General features: G+C 58.2%; 1 protein-coding gene across 1 annotated transcript in view; it reads right to left on the bottom strand.

Annotated features, from left to right (window-relative positions):
• Window positions 1–23,618, bottom strand: part of LRP5 (LDL receptor related protein 5) — a gene marked incomplete at its 5' end in the record, with an annotated part of 73,598 nt that overhangs the window by 33,244 nt on the left and 16,736 nt on the right. Inside the window, 5 exons of the mRNA XM_046643807.1 lie at window positions 591–817; window positions 2,447–2,736; window positions 4,586–4,802; window positions 10,082–10,253; window positions 12,161–12,557. Of these exons, the coding sequence (XP_046499763.1) occupies window positions 591–817; window positions 2,447–2,736; window positions 4,586–4,802; window positions 10,082–10,253; window positions 12,161–12,557 (1,303 nt within the window). The remainder of the gene's footprint in view (window positions 1–590; window positions 818–2,446; window positions 2,737–4,585; window positions 4,803–10,081; window positions 10,254–12,160; window positions 12,558–23,618) is intronic.

Here is a 23,618-nt window from a genome sequence, read left to right on the forward strand (position 1 = left end):
TATGGGGTGAGCAGTGTGTCGGTGGCACAGAAAACTCCAGGGCAGAGGGAGACCCCGCTCTAGCCCATCGGGCCCTTGCAAGGCGGGTCTTAAGCCACCTACAAGAAGGCTGGAATCTGAGGACCTCAAACCGCTCTGAGACGGCAGAGCCTGGGGGCATAGGGCGAGGGAAGCAGCCCGAGACAGGACTTCCTGGCCCAGCCCTGCTATAACCGGTCACGTGACCTCGGTAAGTCACTCAGCCTCTCTGAGCCTCAGTCTCAGCATCTGTATAATCCAAGACAAAGATACCCACCCCCTGAGGCCACCAGACGCCCAGATGAGACAACCCGCGTGAAGCACCCAGTGCAAAGGCCTGATACGACAGGTGCCATTCTTTGCACTCTGGGCCTCAGTTTCCCCTCTGTGAAATGAATGGGGCCACCTCCAAGGGTCCCGCCTGCCCTGGCCACCTCAAGGCTAGTGGCGGTCAGCACCATCCTAGTCACAGAGTGCCACCGGGCAGCCACCTGCCTCAGCCGCGGGTCATCACTGTGCTGGCTAACACGGAGAGGTCGAGGGGACGTGCGCTGGACAGAAACAGCCCTTACCCTTTCGTGGGGTCCAGGGCCAGCGACCTGGGGTTGTCCAGGTCCCTCCACACGAGGACCTGCCGGAACTGCCCGTCTAGCCGGGCCACTTCAATCCTGTTGGTCCCGGTGTCCGCCCAGTAGAGGTTCTTGCCCATCCAGTCAACCGCCATGCCCTCCGGGTAGTCGAGGCCAAACTCGATGACGTGCTCGACGGAGCTCCCGTTCATGAAGGCCCGGCTGATGGTCTGGGAGCGGCAGAGGAGGAAAGGGTCAGGCACTCGAGTTTCTGCAGACGTCTGACTATGAGAGGCTTGGCCACCTGGAGCCACTGCTGACCCCATCTGGGGCCAGACCACCAACATCTGAGGGTTTTTAAAGGAACATTTGAACCGCAGCAAAATACAACCTTTTCAGAAAAACACAGTTTGGCTATATTTATATATATCTCATGAGCCTTAAAAATAGCTGTATCGGGGCCGGCCCCGTGGCCGAGCAGGTAAGTTCGTGCGCTCCGCTTCGGCAGCCCAGGGGACATGGCACCACTCATCAGGCCACGCTGAGGCAGCATCCCACATGCCACAAGTAGAAGGACCCACAACTGAAATATACAACTAGGGGGATTTGGGGAGAAAAAGCAAAAAGGAAAAAAAAAAGATTGGCAATAGTTGTTAGCTCAGGTGCCAATCTTAAAAAAAAACAAAAAAACAAAGCTATGAACTTTCACCCAGTAACATTCCTCCTGAAATTCTATCCCAAGGAACTGATAAGAATACAAAAGATGAGGAGCCAGTGAAAATAGGATAACGGCTTTACACACAGAGATGTCATTCCTGCGGTACTGGTGAGAGTTGGGAAAAGCTGGCAGCAACCAGAACATTTAAATAAGAGAACGGTTAAGCAGAATAAGGAACATCTGTACAGTAGAATCTTCTACACATTTAAAGAACTATGTTAAAGACTTTGTAATAGGTTAATAAAATACCACTTATAATGTTAAGTGAAAAAAACCCAGAATATAAGATTCTCTGTAGCATGTGACTGTGATTATGAGAAATACTAACATAGGGAAAAAGCTCGCAGGAAATACCCTGACATGTCAGCAATGGCGGACTGGGACTGGTGGGGTTATGAGTGATTCTTTTCTTCTTTGTACTTTTCTATTTCCCTTTTTCTACCATGAAGCCTTGTGGCTTTTCAAATCAGAATCATCTTTAAGAGACATGGCCTATAAATGGGAGAATAAAAGATAGATGATCAAACTGTTCCAGTTGTCTGAGACTTTAGAACAAGGCTCAGGAAACTTTTTCGGCCAAGGGGCAGACAGCACAGATTTTTGGCATCGCAGGGCACACGGATCTGTCAGGATAACTTAACCCAGTGTCTCCAGAGCAGAGGCAGACAATCCATAAACAAATGGGCGTCACCTGTTCCAATGAAACTTTATTTACAAAAGCAGACGGCTGGCCCACAGACCAGTTTGCCAAACCCTGCTTTAGAAGACGACAAAGCCTTTCCCTGTATTTATCCAGGACGTTTATATTTGCACCATGAATGAAGAAAAAGTCTGCAAAGAATGAGGGCAGCAGGGAGGGGGTGGGTGGGCTTGAACTCGAAGACAGTGTCGATTTATAACAACATTTCACGGGGACACAATCATTCTAGAAAAGTCCACGTGTGTGTCTACTGGATCTGTTCACTGTAATCATTCATGCTGGTTTATTAAAATAGGTTCCCTAATATTTTATTGGCCGAATCGAGTTACAATAAATATTTCAGTCCTTTAAAAAAAAATTTTAAAAGCCTTTGAGGCGGTACCATTCCAGGCAAGACATTCGCAGGAAAGCTGCGCGCGTGGGACACGGAGCAGACCGTACCTTCAGGCTGACGTCCGTCCAGTAGATGTGGTTGTTGGACACGTCGAAGTCCAGCGCGGAGGCCTCCTTGACGCCCGTGAGCGGGATGGCCACGTCGTTGTTGTTGGTCTCCAGGGAGATCCTGTGGATGGCGGCTCTGCTGGTGAACACAAGGAAGGCCTCGGGGACGATGCAGGTCTTCATGTCGCTCAGCAGCTCCAGGCCGATGGGGCAGCCGCACTTGGTGGCGTGGGGGGTGAAGAAGCACAAGTGGCTGCACCCCCCGTTCCCGTCCGCGCACGGGTTGGTCCCTGGAAGGAGACACGCAGGGTCTAAAGGCTAGCAACCCGGCAGAGACGGGTGCCATCAATCCACAGCCATGCACGGCTTTATTTCCGCCAGATGTCAGATGGGGACATTAGGCGGAGACGATGGGAACCAAGGTCCTCCCCTGGTATGGGGAAGGGGCAGTAACAGCGGTAACAACGGCTGGCTCAGGAATCGGAGCATCCCAGCGCGTTCTAACCGGCTCTGTCTGCACAGGAACCCGGGAGGATGCCACGAGGCAAGGACGGGACAAGCGGCCCCTCACGGAGCCTGGCCTCCTGGCCTGCTGACTGGCTGGAGCCCGAGAGCCCACCCAGACGGTTCCTGCCATTCACGGACTCTCTCGGCGACCTGGAAACGTCAGGCTCGCCCAGGATGGCCCAAGGCGCCTCTATTTCATAAAGCAGATGCGACTTAGCATGTTCACTTATTTTCGGCCGGCCCGTTAATCTCATTCACCTCCTGGAGTGCTGTTAAGACTGGCTTTAATTTCGTGTTAAGGATTTCAACTAAAAAAAGAATCCTTTCCCCCGTCTCCCACAGTAACTCCTGAGACAGAGAGAGAGGAAGCGAGCCTTAAACCAAACCCCATGGCTATGTCTTTTTTCTTATCTCTGGGGTTTTATTTTTTTGTGTTTTAAACAATCACTCACAGGGGGCCTCACCTTCCACTGTGGATAACGAATGCGTTTTAAAAGGCGGCTACAAAAACACGGTCTGTCGATTCTGTCATCTTTGTACCAGGAGTGCAGGACGTTACTTTCCCAGTGACACAGAAGCAAGAGCTGCTCCCGGGTCCTCCCACACTGCCTCATCTCCGGGCCTCTGCTCAGCTGGCCCTTCTGCCGGGTGAGCCCTGCCCCCCACCTGCTCGCTAAATTCCAAGCTCAAATTACGACCCCTGGATTTTAAGGCCAGGCATACCCTAACATCCCAGCTGTAGCCATATCCTTGCAGTAGAGCTAATTAAGGAGGGTGGGTCTCGAAGAGCTAGCTAAGGGTAAGGCACTTGAGGGCAAGCACTGAGTCCTCGCTGGCCATTCATTCATTCATTCTTTCAACAAAGGTTGGCTGAGCGCCTCCAATGTGCAGGTGCTGTACTAGGCACTGGGGCCCCAGCTGGGAACAGAGCCCCTGCCCCGATGGAGCCCACAGTCCGAGCCCGCCCACATCCCGTCCCCCCCCCCCAACACCTGGACGCTGCTCTCCCCAGTGTAGCTGGCTGACCTGCATTTGGAATCCTTTCCACGAAGAGGTACATCACTGTGTTACGTGTGCTTCCTGCAGATCCTGGCTTTCATAGAAAAGGCGTGTGGCCGAGGGTCCAGCCTGGCCACAGTGGACACTGCTCTCAGCTCAGCCCCGCCATGAGATCAAGGCAGCCCCGGGTACGAGTCCTGAGCTGGGCCACCCGTGAGCTGCACGGCTCTGCCTCCTTCTCCCCGTGGAAATGGAGCGATGCCGTAACAGTGGAACTAGTGTCCACGGCTGCTGCAGGCACTAAGGTGCCTGGCCAGAGCCTGGCACAGCAGGCATCAGACAGTACCCATCATTAGAACAACGACTGCCAGCAGTGCTGGTCCACAACCGCTGCCCGGTCACTACAAGCCAGGATCTGCAACTACCGCCCCATTGCCACCTGTTCTTAATCAGATGTCATCACATCCCCTGTCTTGCCCATCCCCCGAGTGGGGTACCCCAGCTGAACACCTATGCCGCAGCTTTGGCCCCAAACTGGGCTGCCCAGGGACTGAGGGGCAGCCACAAGCCCGCTGCTTCTTCCTTGAGCCAGCTGGCGCGGCTGACCTGTGGCTGGAGGCTAACTGGACTCACCGACGACCTTGGCCACGTTCACGGCCTTGAGCCCCATCAGGTCGGGCAGCTGGTCGATGATCACGTCCCGGCTTGCCTTGACCTTGTGCACACGCTCGATGCTACGCCGTTGCCAGTCGGTCCAGTAGATGAAGTCCCCCAGCAGCGTGAACCCGAAAATGTGCGGGAGCTTGTCCTCCAGGAGCGTCCGCCTCTTTGTTCCGTCGACGTTGATGACCTGTGGGACGGCAGGCACAGGTCTGGATGGGCTGGGGCCCCGCCAAGGAAAGCGAACCCTGAACCAACCCCGGGCCCGAGCTGCCTGCAAATCAACTCCTAGGGGTCTCAGCTCCATCTGCATCTTAGGCCACTGGACAAAGCTGGTGAGACAGCTCATCGGCCCAAGTCTCCAGCGGGGCCAGGCCAGGCATCGCTCCCACTTAGTAACGGCTGAAACCACAGCATCCACAGACAGGCCTGACGATAGCGCATGTGCAGGGCTGAAACCATATCATCCACAGACATGCCTGATCGCGGCATGCATGCAGGGCTGAAAGCGCACCCATGGACGCACCTGATCATAGTGTGAGCGCACGCAGGGCTGAAACCGCCATCTATGGACATGCCTGCTTCAGTGTGCGTGCAGTGCTGAGACCAATATCCATGGACATTTTACACATGTGTGCAGAGCTAAACAACATCCATGCACACGCCTGATCACAGCATACATGCAGGGGTCAGGCCAACACCACAGACATGCCTGTTTCATGTGTGCACGCAGGGGTGAAACTACGCCCATGGACATGCCTGCTTCATGGATGCATGCAGGGCCGAAACCAACATCCATGGACATGCCAGTTTCACGTGTGTGCAGGGCCGAAAGCGCATCCCGACACACCTGCTTCACGTGTGTGCAGGGCTATTTAAACACTTTGCCTGTTTCAGGGTTAATAATGGGCATGACTCCTCCCTCTATTCTAGAAACAGAAGGAAGCAGAGTCCACACAGTAAGTGAGAGGAGAAGGCCGGGTGTCAGAATGACCATGGCTGGAAGGCAGCTGGGGCGCCGTCAGGGGAGTCCGACGACCCCCAGCCCCCGGTGCCCCCAACCCTCTGCTCGGCGTCTCCAGAGCACTGACCGCCTCCGACATGCCACATCTGTCCTGGGCCCTGTTTCCCGTCTGTCTCCCCCTCTAGAAGGTCCATCCCACCAAGATCTGCCAAGAGGAACGGTCAGAGGGAGAGGAGAGAAGTGCAGGGCTCGAGCGGCCACCATTAGAGACAGCTTAGGGGGACGGTGGGTCCCAGTTACTCTTACGAATGCAGTTGAATCTTACGGCACAAGACCTAAGAGCTGAGGCAGGTCAGAGAGGAGGGCGGAGGGGGCGAGAGTGCACAGGCGGAGGGTGGGAACACAGAGGTCTGGTCCTGAGGGTGCAGCTGGAGTCCAGGAAAGGCTGAGTGTGGACTACAGGAACACACAGGGTGGAACTGCCAACCCCAAGGGCTCTGACTTGGGAAGAAGGTTAAGGAGGCGTCCCGGGGAATTCCCGTCCAAACAAGTGGAAAAACAGGGCACAGAGGCAGCTGTGGGGGTGCAGAGAGAGTGGGGGCTGCATCCACAGACCTCAGCCCACCCCAGACCAGCCGGCTCCAACCCACCTTTGTGTGTTGGGACTGACCCGGATGGGACCACCCCGTACAGGAGGGGAGGGCAACTCAGGGCTGCCACCTGTGACTCCCACCTGTCACTTACAGTGGCAACTAGCTGGTCAGCTGTGGGGCTGTCCCCTCTGTGTGCTTCAATCGGGCTGACCCAGGGACTGGCCTGAACCTGGTGTCCAGGATGGCTGTCACGGACAAGGCCAGCAGGAGGCCCCACCTGGAGGACGGCGTGGACCAGCCTAAGATCTGGACTCCATTCCATAAGTCCCCTCTCTGTGTCACTAATACCGTCCAGATGAGTCCCTGTTTCACCAGCTCGGCACTCCCAGACCTTTGTTCTCCTCCCAATTCATCAAGGGATCAGCCGTAGCTGCCCCGGAAAGTCCTTCTCGGGGACCAGCGGGCGGGACATGGGAGCCAGGTTCCCTCTTCAAAGGAAAGCCAGTTCCTCGCCATACACAGTTCCTTCTCCCAGCACCTTCGCTCTGCGTTCAGAGCCAGGTCACGTGCACGGCCACGCCGAATGGAATCCTTTCTTCCCCCCAAAGGGAAGTCGGCAAAATATGCCCAAGGCTGGCGCCGGGGGCTCCTCTGCGTCTGGCTCAGCCATGTCGTTGTGTCTGGGCAAACCTCTTGGAAACACTGCCATTGCTGGAAGCCTGTCCTGCCACTGTCTTAACCTGATTCACACCTTCTCGGACCATCCCCCCCCCCCGGAGTCTGGCTGCACCCCCATTACGGAAACACAGCCCCTTGCCCCTCAGCTGTTCCCCCTGAAGCCCTCAGAGTCCCGTGACCCCCAGTAGGGGCTGCTGCACCTGAGCTGGTGGCCTGATCCAGAGGTTCGTATAACAGGTGGCGCCCCAGGGGCACGTCAGAGGAGCATCTGTTGGGCATATTTACCAGGGTGGCCCCAGCTGCTGGAACAGAGCTCAGTGGCAAACCCTGAGACCCAAGAGTGAGGGGCGTGAGTCCATGGCAGGGACACAGGGGCAAGTCCCCAAGCACGCTCGGGTCACCTCCAAACAGCTCACCCCTACATCAGCTAACCGGACCCTGGGGCATTTCACCACTGGAAAAAAAATGCCAGAGGGGTCTCTCCTGGGCTCTGGGCTAGACTCCGAGATGCTGTCATGACCTGAAGGCACCTGCACCTCATCCAGGGCGTCTCCCAGTCTCGGGACGAAAAGACACCCCAAGTTCACGTACAGAATGGTCTCTGTGTCCATCCACGTCCGCGGCTTCCTGGGGCCGGGGGCAGCGGGAGTGTCCAGCACCAACCCCCCGGGCTCTCTTTTCAGGTCTCCCAGTGATTATTAGCTCCAAATCGACGGGTCAGCGCTTATGGTGCACAGCCCTGGTTTGTCCGCGTCGGCCATGGCGCACCCTGTGGGCACCGATTCCGTCCTTTCTCCACGCCCCTCTCCCATCCTCCCATTTTCACTCCTCTGTCCGTTACCCTTGAAACTCTAATCTGCTCCTCCCTCCCTCAACCCCTCTTCCTCCTAACTTCCGTCGGTCCTACTTGTCCGTTCCCACGGCAGATAACGTCTGTCTTCTGTACGGGAGCCTCACTGTCTCAGGGCCCTGTCTGTGGATTGATTCTAAAAGTGGAAGATCAAAACCGCCTGCTGGCTGCATGACCCTGAGCACGTTACTGTCCCCCAGACCTCGGTTCTCACCCACAAATGGGGACTCCGCCCCATACCTCACAGTACTCCTGTGGGACAAGCACGTGAAGAGGGGCTCAACATTGTTCATCATCGGGAAAACGCGAATCAAAACGACGGGGCACCCAGCACGCCCACTAGGACGGCTGGAGTAACAAAAAAGAAATGGAAAATGACAAGGGTTGGCGAGGACGTGCTGCTAGTGAGGATATAAAATGGTGCAGAATGTGGAAAACAGTCTGAGGGTCCCTCGATACGTTAAACATAAAATTACTATCCGACTCGTCAATGCCACTCCTGGGAATATGCCCAAAAGAATTAAAAACAGGCGCTCAGAGCCAGCCCTGATGGTCTGGTGGTTAAGTTCTGCGTGCTCCACTTTGGCGGCCTGAGCTCGGTTCCCGGGCGTGGAACCACACCATGCGTCCGTCAGCAGCCGTGCTGTGGTGGTGGCTCACACAGAAGAACCAGAGAACTTACAACGATACACAACTATGTCCTGGGGCTTTGGGAGGAAGAAGGAAGAACAAAGGAGGAAGACTGGCACAGATGTTAGCTTAGGGTGGATCTTGCCTTGCAAAACAAACAAACAAAAAAACAGGTGCTTAAATAAAACCTGGTACGCCAATGTTCACAGCAGCACTATTTGCAACAGCCAAAAGGTGGAAACAACCCAAGTGTCCATCCACAGATGAATGGATAAACAAAACGTGCTCTACCCATCCAGTGGAACATTACTCAGCCACAAAAAGGAGTGAAGCACCGACACCTGCTACCACATGGATGAACCCAGAAAACACAATGCTATGTGAAGAAGCCAGACACAAAAGGCCACATGTTATAGAATTCCATGCACATGAAAGGTCCAGAACAGGCAAATCCATAGAGACAGACAGTGGGTTAGTGGTTGCCAGGGGCCGGGGGGAGGGAGGGGAGAGTGGGGACTGACTCCTTAGTGCGTACGGGGTTTTGGGTGATGAAAATGTTCTGGAACGAGATAGTGGTGATGATTGCACAACACTGTAAATGTACCAGATGTCAGTGAATTGTACACTTTACAATGGTTAAAATGGTCAGTTTCATGTTAGGTTTACTTTGCCCACAAGAAAATACAACACGCTGCAGTGGGAGTGACTGGAGCATGCTGTAATGCGTCCAGCAGCGTCAGCAGGACACACGCACCCCCGACCCGCTCCCAGCATGAGCGGGGCCCACGGAGACGCAGCTTCCTCGACTCCTCCCGCAGGAAACAAGGGTCTCGCCTTCAGCCTCAGAGGCCCGAGAGACAGGCGTCTGCAATCTCCCTTCAACAACAAGATCCTTCTGAAGACGATCGTTTATGGGAACTCCAGCAGGACATGGCTTCAACTGCAGCCACAGGGGTTCGCGTGGGAGAGGCATCCACACAGCCGACTCCCCTCCACGTCTCCTGCTCAGAAGCACGGCTTGAAACCCCGCAACACAGACACAAGCGTATTCTCGCCCCGGCCCTCCCGCTGCGAGCTGCCTGGTGGGGGGGCCCCCCATGGAGCCGAGAGGGAGGGAGGCGTCCACGCCGAGGAGAAGCGTGAACGTCAGGGACTTCCGTGCGACAGGGACAAATTTAACTACCATTTCATCAAGGGCACCTCAAAAAAATGCACCTGGGAGCAAAAAGCAAGTTGCCAAGGAATGCAAACAGGACTCCCGCAGAACAACTCGGTTCAGAGACACCCACGGAGTCCGGGCAAGCGTCTTCTAACGCGTGGGAACGAATGGTCGACTTTAGGACAGAGGCCACCTCCAGCTTCAACTACGTTGAGAGCGGCTTATGTCAAGCTGGGTGGTGGGCATGAGAGTATGATTTTTATGATGACATTGAATTTTGAAATAGTTGAAGACTCATGAGAAGTCGCACGAGTCATTCAGAGGCTTCCCAGGTACCACGTGCCCAGCTCCCTCCAGGATAATGTGTCACACCCTACAATGCTGGTCACTTGGCTACATGCCTCCTAAGGCCTTTTCACACGTCAGAAACGTATCTTAATGCCTTATTCTTCCAAGGGTTCTATTTGGCCCCCTAGCAGAGCGCAGGCGTCCGTCTGTGCCCGGCTGACAGTAGGACAGGCTGCAGGGCCGGCCGGGCCGCACGAGCTGGATGGAACAGCTTCACGCCTGCTGCTGGCGCTCGGGGCTGACTCACCTCAATTTTGTCTGTCTTGGCGTCTCCCCAGTACAGCCTGCCCTCCTGCAGGTCCAGGGCCAGGCCGTTGGGCCAGCCAAGGGACGTGTTCACCAGCACGCGTCGTTCCTGCCCATCCAGGTTGGCACACTCGATCTTGGGGTTTTCGCCCCAGTCTGTCCAATACATGAGGCTGGGGAAGAAGCACACGTCCGTGACGCTGTCCATCTGTCTTGTCCCTGCTGCCTCCCCGGGGCTGCGAACACGCCCGTCCCCATCACGCGGGAGAGACCCGGGAAACGCTGGCCCCTGGGACAGAGGGTGCCGAGCACGTGTGCGGGACCGGGGGCTCCACGAGGAACAGGGGACCCTGCACGGGCCCTGGGAGCCCCCAGCCCTCGACCTTATGCTCTTACACCCGGTTCACCGGCCTCTTCCTCTGGGGGTCCTTAGAGTCGCCAACTGCAGGGCTGAGAGGGACCCTGGAGCCTGCTTCCCCCGACCCCATTTCACAGATGAGGACAGCGAGGCCCACAGAGGTGGTGGCTTGACCAAGCTCATTGGTGGCAGAGCAGGGAGCAGGTCCCACGAGCCACGAGCCACCATCCCTTCCCTGGAGCTGGCTCCTCTGCCACCTTGCCCCTCACACCGGGGGACCCACGCCTCACCCTCCCTCCCTCGCCCTCCTCGGGGGACCATCCTGCCCCTCGGCAGGGGACACAGAGCAGCGTCCGTCCCCCTGCCCTCTCTGCGCCCCCAGCTCCACACAGGCTGCTTGAGGCTGGCCCTCTGCCTGGGCTGCGGCCCCTGTGACCCGGCCCCTGAGCTCTGACATCTGCCCTTCTACACACAAGTTCACTTGCAGAAGCAGCTCCGCGGCCAGAGCACATCTGACCCCGCCAGCAGGGCCACGGGCACAAGCTCCATGGCGGCCAGGCTGCAATGCCCAGCCCGCCGCCGGGCACCCTGGGCAGTCACTGCACGCTCGGAGCCTCAGCCCCCGGGACGGGGAATGGCAGGAGCAGCCACTGCCAGACTCCACGGCCACGGCTCCTGCAGCGCGAGCTCCTCCCTCCCAGGGCTGCCCGCCCTTCCGTCCCCCCAGCTCCTTCCGGCCGGCCATCTCCAGGACACTGCCCGCATCCTGAAGGCGGCAGGACCCCCCGCAGCCTCAGCTCCACCCCCAAGCACTCCATTGGCTCCCCATCCCTCAGCGCCTGCCCGTTCAGTGCCCTTGGTCGTGAGCCCCAGGAAGATGCTCAGCGGCTCCCTCTGAGCGGCTGGGGGTCCCGGAAAGGCTCCCACGCCGACTGACAGGCTCTCTGTTTGCACAGAATCCTAAACTGGGAAGTTGGAACCAGACTGCCGGGTCCAATCCCAACCTTCCAGCTGTGTGACCTTGGGCAAGGCCCTTAACCTCTCTGGGCTTCAGCTTTCTCCACCGTACAACTGTACCCACCTCACGGGGTAGGTGAGGAGGAAGAGATTCACAGCGTGTGAAGTGCTTAAACGAGGCCCGTACGCAGTAAACGTCGCGGCAGCCATCACCACTGTTACCACCATCAGACCAGTCCATTTCATAGACGAGGAGACTGAAATCCCAAGGGAGAAACGACCTGCCCAAGGTCTCCACGGCTTTCTCTACACGGACACAACAGCCTGTGTCCGAGCTTCCCAAAGTCTGGTCCCCAGACCAGCAGCAGCAGCACCCAGGAGCTCATTAGAAATGCAGGTTCTGGGAGTGGTGGGTTCGCGGGTTCGGATCCTGGGCTCAGACCTAGCACCGCTCATCAGGCCATGCCGTGGCGGCATCTCACATAGAAGAACCAGAATGAGTTAAAACTAGCATGTACAACTATGTACTGGGGTTTTGGCAAGAAAAAAAAAAAAAAAGAGGAGGATTGGCAACAGATGTTAGCTCAGGGCCAATCTTCCTCACCAAAAAAAGAAAGAAAGAAAGAAATGCAAGTTCTTGGGCCCAGCTGCCTGTTTTGACAAGCCCTCCTCCAGGGGATTCAGACACAGGAGGATGTTCCAAGACCACAGACCTCGCTCACTTCTGCTCAGCCAGGTGGGGAGGCCCGCCCGCCCCCACCTTACCCCATTGCGGGATGCAGCACGATGGCGCGGGGCTCGTCCAGGTCCTCGGACACCAGGATCTTGCGGGAGGTGCCGTTGAGCCGCGTCACCTCGATGCGGTCGGTGCCCGTGTCGGTCCAGTAGAGGTTGCGGGCCACCCAGTCGACGGCGATGCCGTCGGGGTCGTTGATCTCGGTGTTGACCAGCGTCTGTGCCCCCGAGCCGTCCAGGTAGGCCCTGCGGATGGCCCGCACCTCGTCGTCCGTCCAGTACACGTAGCCCTCCAGCGGGTCGTAGTCGATGGCGATGGCGTGCCGGATGTCGTCCACCTGCAGCACGATGTCCGTGAAGTCCGGCGTGTCCAGCGAGATCCTCCGCAGGTCCGTCCGCCGGGCCAGCAGCAGCACCTCCTCGGCCCCTGCGGACACACGAGCGGTGGGGTCGGAGGCCTGTGGCAGGACGGGGGGGCCAGGCCTGGGGTGGCATGGCACAGGAGGGGCTCAGCCAGGTCCCCAGGGGCCTCCTTACAACGACAGGTAATGTTAGGGAACATCTGCCAACATCTTCCTACATGGTCACGAGTTCATCCTCACAAGAGCTCTATGGAAGACCACCTTAGAGATGAGAAAACAGAGGCACAGAGAGGTTAAGCGACCAGCTGAAAGCCACACAGCCCAAGGTTTCAACCACTGTGAAAGAGCCGCCCCACACTCGATCACCCTTCTCCCCTACATGTCCCTCTCCTGGCCACAAACCAGCCCCCAACGACAAGTCCCACCTGGACACTGGGCTCCAGACCCCGCTCGCCAGCCATACTCCTCTCAGAGCCCCCCTGGCGCCCCCGCTTCATGACTCAGCCCAAATGCCACTTCTTCCCTGAAGCCCTCCGCGACCCCCCACCCACCCCGAAAGGCACGGGGCTCCGCACACGTCATGGCGCCATCCAGTTCCTCCCCAGCAGCCGTCCCGCCAATAAGGGTGAGCACCCGGGGCCCGGCACCATCCTCCTGTCGCCCCGGCGGGATCACCATTCCTGACGCCGTTCTGCGCCCTCCCTGCTGGGCCTGATCAGAACTCCAGCAGAAGCGGCACTGAGGGCCTCAGGGGTACCCCCAGCTCTCATTTCAGAGGTTGCTGGGTCAGGACGTGACCCCCGGCCCCCAGAGCTGGGTCACGCACCGTCCACTCATTTGCTCTGGCCCTTTCTGGTCTCAAGGATCTACAGAGCCGAGATGAGCCCCGAGACCACTTCTGGCACTTTGTGGCCACTTGGCTGGTTTGATGAAAAGCCCAGAATGGGGAAGGACCCACTTGAGGTCACACAGGGATGAGCCAGCCTGGCACCTCCCTCACACCCAGCTCCCCTCAGTGCCGGGTCGAGTTGTGACTCTCACACAACAGATGGCCCTGCGCCCCGGGCCTGGCTTCTTGACACAAGGGCAGGGCCCTCGGAACCCGGGGGTCCTGCTGAGTCGTTCTGGGGTCCCCCATCCAGGGAACCCCATCCTGCCTCTCCTGCTCCAACGCCCCGAGGTCATAATGCGATTCCTCCACTAGAGGGCGCACACGTGACAGCAACGGCTTCAGAGCCCAGGGCCGGGGAAACTGAGGCAGGTGGTGGGAAAAGGGAGGCGGCGGGCAGTGCTCAGGAGGCGCCCCAAGTGCCCGACCACACTGGAAACCTCCAAGATCAAATTCGGATTTAGTTAGAAGCGTTCGTGCACATTCTCATTCGGTGTCTGCCAGAGGGACGGGAGGGGGATTCTGAGTTCCGACAGACGGTCTTCCTCTGGGCTCCACTCCCAGAATGTTCTCTTGACATCTGACCTGTCCTTCAAGGCCCAGGTCACATGCCTCCTCCTCCTCTGACCACACATGCGCACGAGCGTGCATGCACACACACAAACACACACACAAACACACACACACACTGTCCCTCTGCTTGGGGACCGCCCTTACCAGTTCACCAAAATTCTGGCACATGCCCCCTTCACTCCCCACAGCCGCCAGCACAAGGCCACGTCCACAGCAGGTGCCAACAGCCCAGGACGAGCAGACAGAATTCAGGGCAGAAACCTCCTGGCTTGCCTCCACTGTGTGACCTTGGGCAGGTCCCTAACCCTTGCTGAGCCTCGGTTTCCTCATCTATCCTGAAGAACTGTCTGGACCTGATGGTGTCTGAGTCCCTGTCCAGCTGTGACATCAAGGGGACCATAAAATAAGTTCCATGGAGGGTTCCAGCTTAATCTGCCCATACAGGGGGTGGGGGGGGAGCATGTGGAGAAGCCCTCCAGGGCTCCACTAGGAAGAGCCCTGTCCGAGGGGGCATCTGAGAAACACTGCAAAGAGGCCATCCGACTCCCGAGCCGAGGCCGGGGCAGTCTCACTGCCTGAGACGGAAGGGTGTATTTTGAATCCCACGTGATCACACATGTGGCACTTTCACCATGACTCCCCAAGTCCCCGATGGAAACCGACACTCGGTCCCAAAACACAGGTGGAGGCTGTTTCACTTGTCCCTGTTTCCGTGAGCCTTCAGGCACAATCATCTCGTCACACCAACTCGACGTATGATTATGCCCCATTTCACTGATGAGGAACCTGATGCACAGAGAGGTTAAGCTCTCTACCCAAGGGCACACAGCAGCATGTTGGACAATAATACCCCTCAAACACTTCAATCCCTGGGGCTGGCACACACAGGAGGCCCGAGGTTGACATGCTGCCCAGCTGGCTCGGTCATTCCCCCAGTATCCTTGTGAGCAGTTACCTTAGGCCAGGCCCTGGACCAGGTGCCAGGGGTGGGAAGTGGACAAAACAGATAGGGGATCCGCCCCCACCATGCTCCTGGGGTCACAGGGCAGAGAGCTTCAGTGAGCACACAGCCACAAACTGACCGGTGCTAAAAGGGATGCTGGGCTCCAGGGCACACGCAGGAGTCTATGGGGCCCGCTGAGACTGGGGCCTGGCCTCCAGCTCCAGGAGCCTCTGGGATTCACGTGGCTGTGACCATGCAGCTGATTCTGGCAGTGTCCCCTATCGGCACAGAGCCATCGGAGGCTCAGGGTGCCTGGCCGCAGCCCTCAGGGAACCAGGTCAACACGAAGCCCCGAGCACAGGCCGCCACTGGGAGCCCCGTCATCAGCGTTCCTTAGAACGAAGTCTGTGTGGTCGAGGCAGGAATTAAATGTGGGGTGAGTCGGCAGGTGTTACCCGACTCCCCCGGGGGCTCTCGGCCACCGTGGGCTGTGGAGATTTTGAGGTTTTCATTTGAGCTTTGATGGGAAAAATGCAGGGACCAGGACATCCGAGAGAGGGCCGCGGCCGGCTGAGGTCTGAGCAAGGCCCACCCGGCAGTGGGGCGGCGGAGGGTCCAGGGGGCAGCTGTGGACACAGAGCCACCGGCCCGGGCTCCTCTGGATGCACGCCACGGCTGCTGCCCGCAGGTCACCCCTGAGGCCATTTGCAGCGAGGTCCGAGCGGCAGCCCTGGCCTCCGGCCACCCAGGGGTGGGCCCAGGGCCCTGTGCCGGCCATGAGGAGGAGAGGCCACGCCCCTGCCTGGGCCCAGACCCAGAGCCTGGCTAGGAGTTTGTTTAAACACCAGGGAAGTAAACTGTTTAGAAACTAACAGTTTGGCCAAATGGTTTTCTTCGGGGTTGTCTAAACAGACAGCCGGTCCCACAGCGCCGCCCGGGAAAGTGAAACCTCCCCTCGCTGGCCGGGTGGCGGCCAGAGCGTCCCCCGCGCCGGCCCCAGACCTCTCCCTTCCTCCCTGCGCGTGCACACGAGGGACGGAAGGCAGCCTCCTGCCTCGGGGCCGCGCACGGGGCCCGGGCCACCGGCCAGGCTGCGCACAGCCTTTGCTTTGAAGGTCCACGTACCCCCCCCACCACCAACATGCATCTGGACCAAGCCGCCCTCGGTCACAGGGACCATCCCTGGGTCAGGCCCAGCATCACGCAGAGAGAGGCAATACCCAGAGAAGGGCTGCAGAGACACATCCCCACATGCTGGGGGCTTCTAACAGCAGAAACGGGTTCCCTCGCAGTTCTGGAGGCCGCAAGTCTGAAATCAAGGTGCTGGCAGGGCCGTGGGGTAGGTCCTTCCTGCCTCTTCCAGCTTCAGGGGCTGCTGGCAATCCTTGCCACTCCTTGGCTTGTGGCAGCCTCGCTCCAATCTCTGTGTCCATCCTCCCAGAGTCTGCTCTGCTGCGTGTCTGTGTCTCAATTTCCCCTCTCATGAGGACGCCAGTCACTGGATTTAGGGACCATGCTGGTCCTGTACGACCTCATCTTAACTCAGTTACAGCAGCAAAGATCCCACTTCCAAGTGAGGGCTCATTCACAGGTCCCAGGGGGTGGGACTTCAACATGTCAACATACCAAGAGGACGCAATTCAACCACAACAGGCAGGGAGCAGAGGGAGCGGAAGGGATCCACAAAGGGCAGGCAGGTTCCGGGGGTGGGGGAACCTCCAGGCAGAAGGGACAGCACAGGCAACAGCGTGGAGACTGGAGAGCGCCGGGGCCGTCCTGCAGCTGCGGTGGGTGGGGACCTCTCGCTGCCCCCCAGTCAGGTCTGATCTGAGCTGGGTGCCCACTGAGACTGAGTCGTCCCACGGGCCACAGCTCTTCGCTGAGTCGCTTCTGCATGCAGGATGCTGGGCCAGCTCTGAGCCCATCCCTGGGTGCAAGGAAGCCTCGTGCCAACGGCACAAGGTGTCTAGAGCGGGGGTCCAGCCACCAGATAAACAGAAGCACCCGGGACAAAGGCCTGGCGGGAAACACATGCAAATGCCAGCAGTGGTTCTCTCTAGACAGTTCCGGTCCTCCTTCCTGGCTCCAGCAGGGGTCTGCACGAGTTCTCTGTAAAGGGCCAGATGGTCCAAGTTCTGGGCTTTGCAGGCCACGACGGCCTCTGTCGCCATCACTCAACTCAGCCATTACAGTGGACAAGCCGCCGCAGATGATGCGTAAGCAGATGTGTGCCAAGCCAACTTCACATCTGGACGCTGAAATCTGAATTTGCTGCCATTTTCCCACGTCTCAAAACATTCTGGTGATTTTCTCCTCAACCATGTACAAGATGTAAAAACCATCCTCAGCTGGTGGGCTGCACAAAAAAGGGCAGCGAGCCACCTGGCCCACGGGCCGAGGTTTGCTAACCCTGCGTGGGAAGCACATGTGACTTTTACCACATTAGAAAGTAAATTCTAATAACAGACAAAACTGTAAGGGAGAGAGCGGACGTGGAAGAACTCCTGGTCCTCTCCACTCGGTTTTCCCGAAAACCTGAAACTGCACTAAAAACGAAAGTCTATTAATTTTTTTAAGTAAATTAAAAGGCACATAAGTCAATAAGAAAACCACCCAAACCCCAGCAATAAATAGGCGAAGACCATAAACACAAATTAACAGAAAAAAAACACAGTCAATAAACACGAAAGATGGGCAACTCCTCAATAACATGCAAACAGAATTGAGAGGCGCCTTGCTACCACCTGGGGTCAGAAGACAACACGCAATGTGCGTGCCTCCTGGGGACTGAACCAGTGCATGCTTCCTGCACGGCAACGGGGCTCAGGGACCCTCTGACCTAGAAATTTCCACTGAGAACCCGGCCCAGGGCAGCAGCTGGAAATGCACATGGATTCCTGGTCACAGAAGGTCACCAGGGCTTCCTGATACCAGCAAAACCCAAACCCGAGGTAAAGCACCTATAAACAACCTAAATGCACCACCACACAGAGACATGAAATAAATGCAGGTGTTGGGGTGCAGGTCACGACACAGGCTCTGGACACAACGCTCTGGGGGAGGCTGATGTGGGAAACGCTGGTGAAACCTGATAAAGTGGGAAAAGTCAGACACCACGCTGCACCCACGACATGAACAGGTCGTGCAGAAACAGGTCTGAATGCGGACACAGAAAAAAGATGGAGAAACACATCACAGCGTTAACAGCGCCTGTCTCTGGGTGGCAAAATTATGGTGGTTTTTATTTTCTCCATTATTTTTTATGATGTTTTCCTTTCTACGGTGAATGCAAATGTGACTTTATAATAAGGAAAATACACAAGACTTTAAAAAACAGATGCAGGCGTTTATCCTTGCAGGAACTCGCGGTCTAGGCGGGAGGCGGGTGTGGACCCCGGGCACAGGGCTTTCTCACTGGGTGAGCTGGGGACGCCTGTTAAATCGCTTCCAGGTTCTGACCGGGTGGGAGGGAAGAACAGGAGAGGAAGGGATGGAGCAGAAGAACCCACAGCCCCCGACAGCCCAGGAGGGGGAGACCTTGCCGGCAGGTCACCCAGGGTGGGGGACATGAAGGGTCTTCATGGTTAATCAACCCTCCACGCCACAAAGTGGGAAAAGGGACCACAGCAGAGTAACAACACATCCCAGGGTGGGGACCGACCAATCAACATGGATGAAAGATGTAGGGCCCCCAGTCTCCCGCCCCTGGCCCTGTCACCCTGCACTTTGGCCCTGGCCGTCCAGCAGGCAGAGTGGACATCACAACTGTCCCCCACTGAGCCAACTGCAGCTCCAAGGTCACGGCCCTCCTTGGGAAGGACGCCCCCCGTCCCCCAGAGGCTCACGCCACAAGGCTCCCCCCACGGCCGGCACCACCTCAAGACGGCTGCTTCTACTGGCTTCTTTCCATGCTGGAGACAGATGGCCTCTCTCCACCCCCCTGACACCCACCCCCAGCCACGCTCCCAGCTCTGGGGTCTCCCTCAGCCCCCTCTCGGGCCTGGAGCGTGTGGGCAGAGCCGGGTCCCAGCTCAGGCCGCCGTCCACCCTGTAGTTTCTAAGGCCATAAGCAGCTTCCCAGCTGGCAGGCGGCCGGCTTATTTTTTTTTTTTTAGCAATTGATGAAGTCACTCCACTGCCCCCCTGGGGTAAGTGGTTGGACAATCGCTGAGACCACAGCCCGGCACCCCGGCCCAGGAAACCGCGCCGAGTGACCACAGGGTCACAAGGCACAGAGGAAGTGGCCGGGCCGGGCGCTGGCTCTGCTGGAAACCTGAAGCCCAAGCAGCTGTCGGCCTGCACGGCCCACCCCCGGCTCCCGGCGCACACGCGGGAAGGCTGCAGCCCGCCGGGAGGCTGGGCCCCATCTGCACAGCTCTGAAACGGGGAGGTCACTCCTCGGTCCTGAGGCCGGGGGTGGCGAGAGAGCCGCAAGGTCAGTGACAGCCCTGTGACGCCCCCTGAGCCAGCCCCTTCCGCTCCGGTCCCAGGTGTCAGCCCCCCATGCCGTGTTCCGCCACCTGCCTGTCCGCCCCCCCATGGCTGTTCACCACACAGGCAGCACAGCCCAATAGCCACGCCTGACCTCAGCTCCCGGCCCCATTTCCACAGAGTGACCTTGAGCAGGCAACTTGACCTCTGCCCCCCCCACAGGTAAGACTCAGGTGTGGATAAAGCCCCCAGCGAGGCTGGGAGCCCGTGACAAAGCCAGTGAGCCCCCAAGCCTGAGGACACAGCCCCAGCACACGTCCCCCTCCAGGTGGCACTGAACACACACCCGGGGACCCGTCTCGGGCCAGGCTCTCTCTGAACTAGGAACAGAGATGCACCCTGAGGGCTCACGTCACAGAGCGGGTACAGCGCGGGCAATGGCATGGAGGCAGATGCTCAGAGCATGGGTTGGAGGGGAGCGAACAATCCATTTCAATTACAAAGGAGATAAACGGGGAAAAAGATCCTGAGTCTCTCTCTGATGACAAGCCGGCAGCCCAAGGCGTCAGCCCGGCACAACGGGGCCTCAGGTCACCACCCCCACGGCACATGGAACTGGGGAGGGCAGAGGCACAGGGCACGGTCAGTGGAACCAAGACAGAGAATCTGCAGCCATCACCAAGGCCCAGAGAGGGCACGAGGGACATGCAGCCAGCAGGGCTGGGGCGGGCGAAGCCTTTCTGGGCAGCGTGGGGGCTCCACCAGGGCCCGTCCCTGTGAGCCGAACTTGACTCCGGAGACAAGAGGAGCCACCTGAGCTCCGGGCCAGTCTGGGGCCAGGCTGGGGCTGCAGTAGCCAAGGGGACACCGGACAGGCTGGAGGGGGACAGGGCCAGCATCAGGGATGGCCGCAGCCTGACTCTGCGGCCGGTGGCCAGGGGGCATCCTCGGAGCTGACCGCACCCAGGAGGCGCGGTTTGGTCTCACCTCCCGGCCCCAGGCTGATGGTTTTCTCTTTCCAAGAATAGGGCCTGCTCCCCTCTCCTCTTTTACTAGATTTAAAAGTTAGTCTTCAGGCTCAGACACAAAAGAGCACATGCTGTGTGCTTCCATTTCCATTGCGTTCCAGAACAGGCAACACTAATCCTCGGGGATAGAAATCAGGACGGCGGCTGCCTCTGTGGAGCGGGGCGGGGGGCTGCAAAGGGCAGCGGGGCGTTTTCCGTGCGGTGGGAAACGTTCTGTCTCTGGATTGGGGTGGTGGTTATGCAGACGTCCACAACTGTTCAAGCTCATCAAAAAATGCACATTTAGAATCTGTGCGTCTTATTGTCTGCAAGTTACACTGCAATTTCCAAAACAGCAAAGTTAGTGCCCGGGCTCGTTCCACCGTTTCCTGGAACTGTGCGATCTGATTTTCTTGCTATTAAAAATTCACGGTCTGTGGCTGAGAAAAGCAGCTGCCTCCTGCTTGCAGAGTCAACGCCAATCACAGCCCGGGCGGCGGCAGCTCGGCCACAACGGCCTCCTTTCTTTTCCCTTTGACCTACTTCCCTGATAAGTGACAAGACAGCCAGACTGGGGACATATGCGCCCCTTTTTCCCGGGGCCCCGAGCTTCGGCTAATCCGCCCAGACAGACGGATGGATGTGAGGGGCTTTGAGACATTGCCCAGTTGTCAGTCTGTCCGTCAGAGGGGACAGTGGACGCCTCTGTTCCTCCCACCGCCAGGGCCAGCCACATCCCCGCTGTCTTTTTGTTTCCCGTCCCCGCGAACATCTGTTAAAACTACTTCTTGGCGAGGTGCAGCGGGCGGGCCTGTAAATCACCGGGTGTGCCTCCCACCCGTCCCGATGTGCGGCCGCGGCCTCATCTGCAAAGGTCTGGGCGCAGGGCAGACGGGACGGCCCAGCACAGCTCGGCCAGCCCGGCCGGTGAGGCCACGAGCCCTGGACATAGCCCCGCGAGTCACCTGCCCGGGTCATTCAGGCCCTGAGCAGCGGGGCACACTGCCCAGGAGCCCCAGCGATGAAGAACAACGGGAGACCAAAGTCAAAACAACGGGGGCATGTTGCAGAGAGCCGCTGCCGGAGTGAGGGAACACAGGCTCCCTGGGACGGCAGCCTGAACTCCCAAATAAGGCCCAGCTACTGCTGTTTTTAGCCCATTCCGCGTAATTGGAAAAACATGGGGAAAACCCAGGCCAGCTGGGCGCCACCGCACGAGGCGGCTGCAGAGGGGGCGGGAGGCCGGCTGCAGGCCAGGGCCGGAGGATGGCAGCCCGGCCCAGGAGGGGTGCCCTGAGTGCCAGTTCCCTGGGTCAAGAGTCACTGGGCCCTGCAGGAACCAGAGGGTGGCCCCCCAGGTCTCACCCCCGAGCAACGAGGGGCCACTTGCTGTGACTTCCCTCCTGGTCTCAGAACCTACAGGACTCTCACCGGGGCCACTTCAGAGGGGCTGGGGGACCTGAGACACTGCACCTGAACCCAAAGGAAGGGAGCCCCGAGTATCATGTCCTGTCTGCATGGGCCCCAGATGGGCATCCTGAAAAGAACTCAATGTGCAACCTCTCATGTGACCCCCCCAACAGAGCTCAAGGGGGGTCACTCTGCTCTCCCCGCTTCCCAGGCGAGCAGACTGCATATCGGAGGGCTGACCAGCCCGGCACGGCAGCGAGAGGGTCCCCCCCCATTCCATCTTCCCCTTCTAGGCAGATGCTTGCATGCCCCTGGGATGTCAGTCCCCCCATTCGTTGGGGTCCAAGCATCACCACCATCTCAGCCCCCTCCCTGGGGAAAGCAAAGGCCCCCGACACAGGGCTGGCTTTCATTTGCTCAAAATCAGGAAAAAGTAGGATTCATGCACATCACAAGAATTTCTTCGTGTTCAACTCTACGAAGCACAAAAAAAGGCCAGACGCCGGGAGCAAGGGCCCCAGGAATCCATGAGTCACACCCGACGCCCTGGCTTCCAATCTCAAGATGTTTCCAGCTGTGCGGGTGGCTCCCGACCCACTGCCTGTCCGCCGGCCTTGGGCACGTGTCAGGTACAGGTCCAGCCCTCCACCTCCCACCCCTGTCCCTTGTCGGGAGCCTCTGATGGCTCAGGCAGGGCAAGCCGGACAAGATACAGAGTCCGAGTATTTTCGACGCAGCCAGGCACCTGCCCCCGACCCCCATCCCTCCCTTCATCCCACGGGAAGGGGAGCCACATGCCCAGTGCCCCCAGGACACACACCTCACTCTTCTGCCTGTTGCCCACCTGGCTGTGTGAGGAGGGCGCCCATCCACCCTCCACACCTGCCCAGCTCCTCTTGGCACCACCTGGTCTCGGCGTCTATTTCTGATTCCAAACGTTCAGGGGAAAACTGCTCTCGTGGCATCAAATCAGATTGCCTGCCTGGCTGCAAGTTCAAGTTCAAACTGAAGCACAGCTCCTATCTGTTGGGGGACCAGGCCCTCCTCCCAACCGCCCCATAAATCGGGTACCATTATTGTCCCTTTTTACAGGTGAGAAAACGGAAGCACAGAGAGGCTGAGTCATTTTCCCAAGATCACACAGCTGAGTTCTGAGTTAAGGTATCATAAAACGATGATGTAGAAAGCCATCTCGCCATTGAAAATCAGGTGCTCTAAATTCTGGGTTTGCCTGAAACTGAATTTCCTCAGCACCAGGAAAATCTTTGGCGGGCTCTCCATGACCAACCAAAGCCATCAATGGTGGATGTCGCCTCGGACACCTTCCGTCCTGGAAAAGAGGAAGTCACACCAGCACGGCTACTCTCCACTTCCGTCCTTCCCAGAGGCCCTTCCTCTAGCCCAGGGCCACTTCCTGAGCCCTCACTGTCTGGCCTCGGTCCTTCACTCCCCTGGGACAGTGGCGCTCACGTGATTCCACGGTCAAGAGGAGACCCCCAAGCGACCCCAGGGCCTCCTCTGCCAGCCTCCGAATTCCATCCTCCCACCAGACCCCCCAGCCTTGGAAGGCTCCCCGGGTGCCGCTCCCTTCCTGCCGGCCGGGTGCCCTGCATGAGGTTTCTGCCACAAGAGCCTCAGAGCTTCGGTGTCAGTGGTGACAAACAGCAGGATTTCGTGCTGAGTTTCCTTCATCTTCCCCTTGTGTTACCAGTGACTATCTCCGGGCAGTTTTCACCATCGATACCCAGCACGCCATCCACAGCCAGCATCCACATCCCACACATGTTCACGTCCACGGGGAGGCAAAACCATCCACGCCAGGGGCCGCCGGCAGCCTGGAAGGCCACACGAGAAGAGAAAAACAGCTACGGTG

Source organism: Equus quagga, chromosome 17 (genome assembly GCF_021613505.1).
Source record: "Equus quagga isolate Etosha38 chromosome 17, UCLA_HA_Equagga_1.0, whole genome shotgun sequence".
Classification (NCBI taxonomy): domain Eukaryota; kingdom Metazoa; phylum Chordata; class Mammalia; order Perissodactyla; family Equidae; genus Equus; species Equus quagga.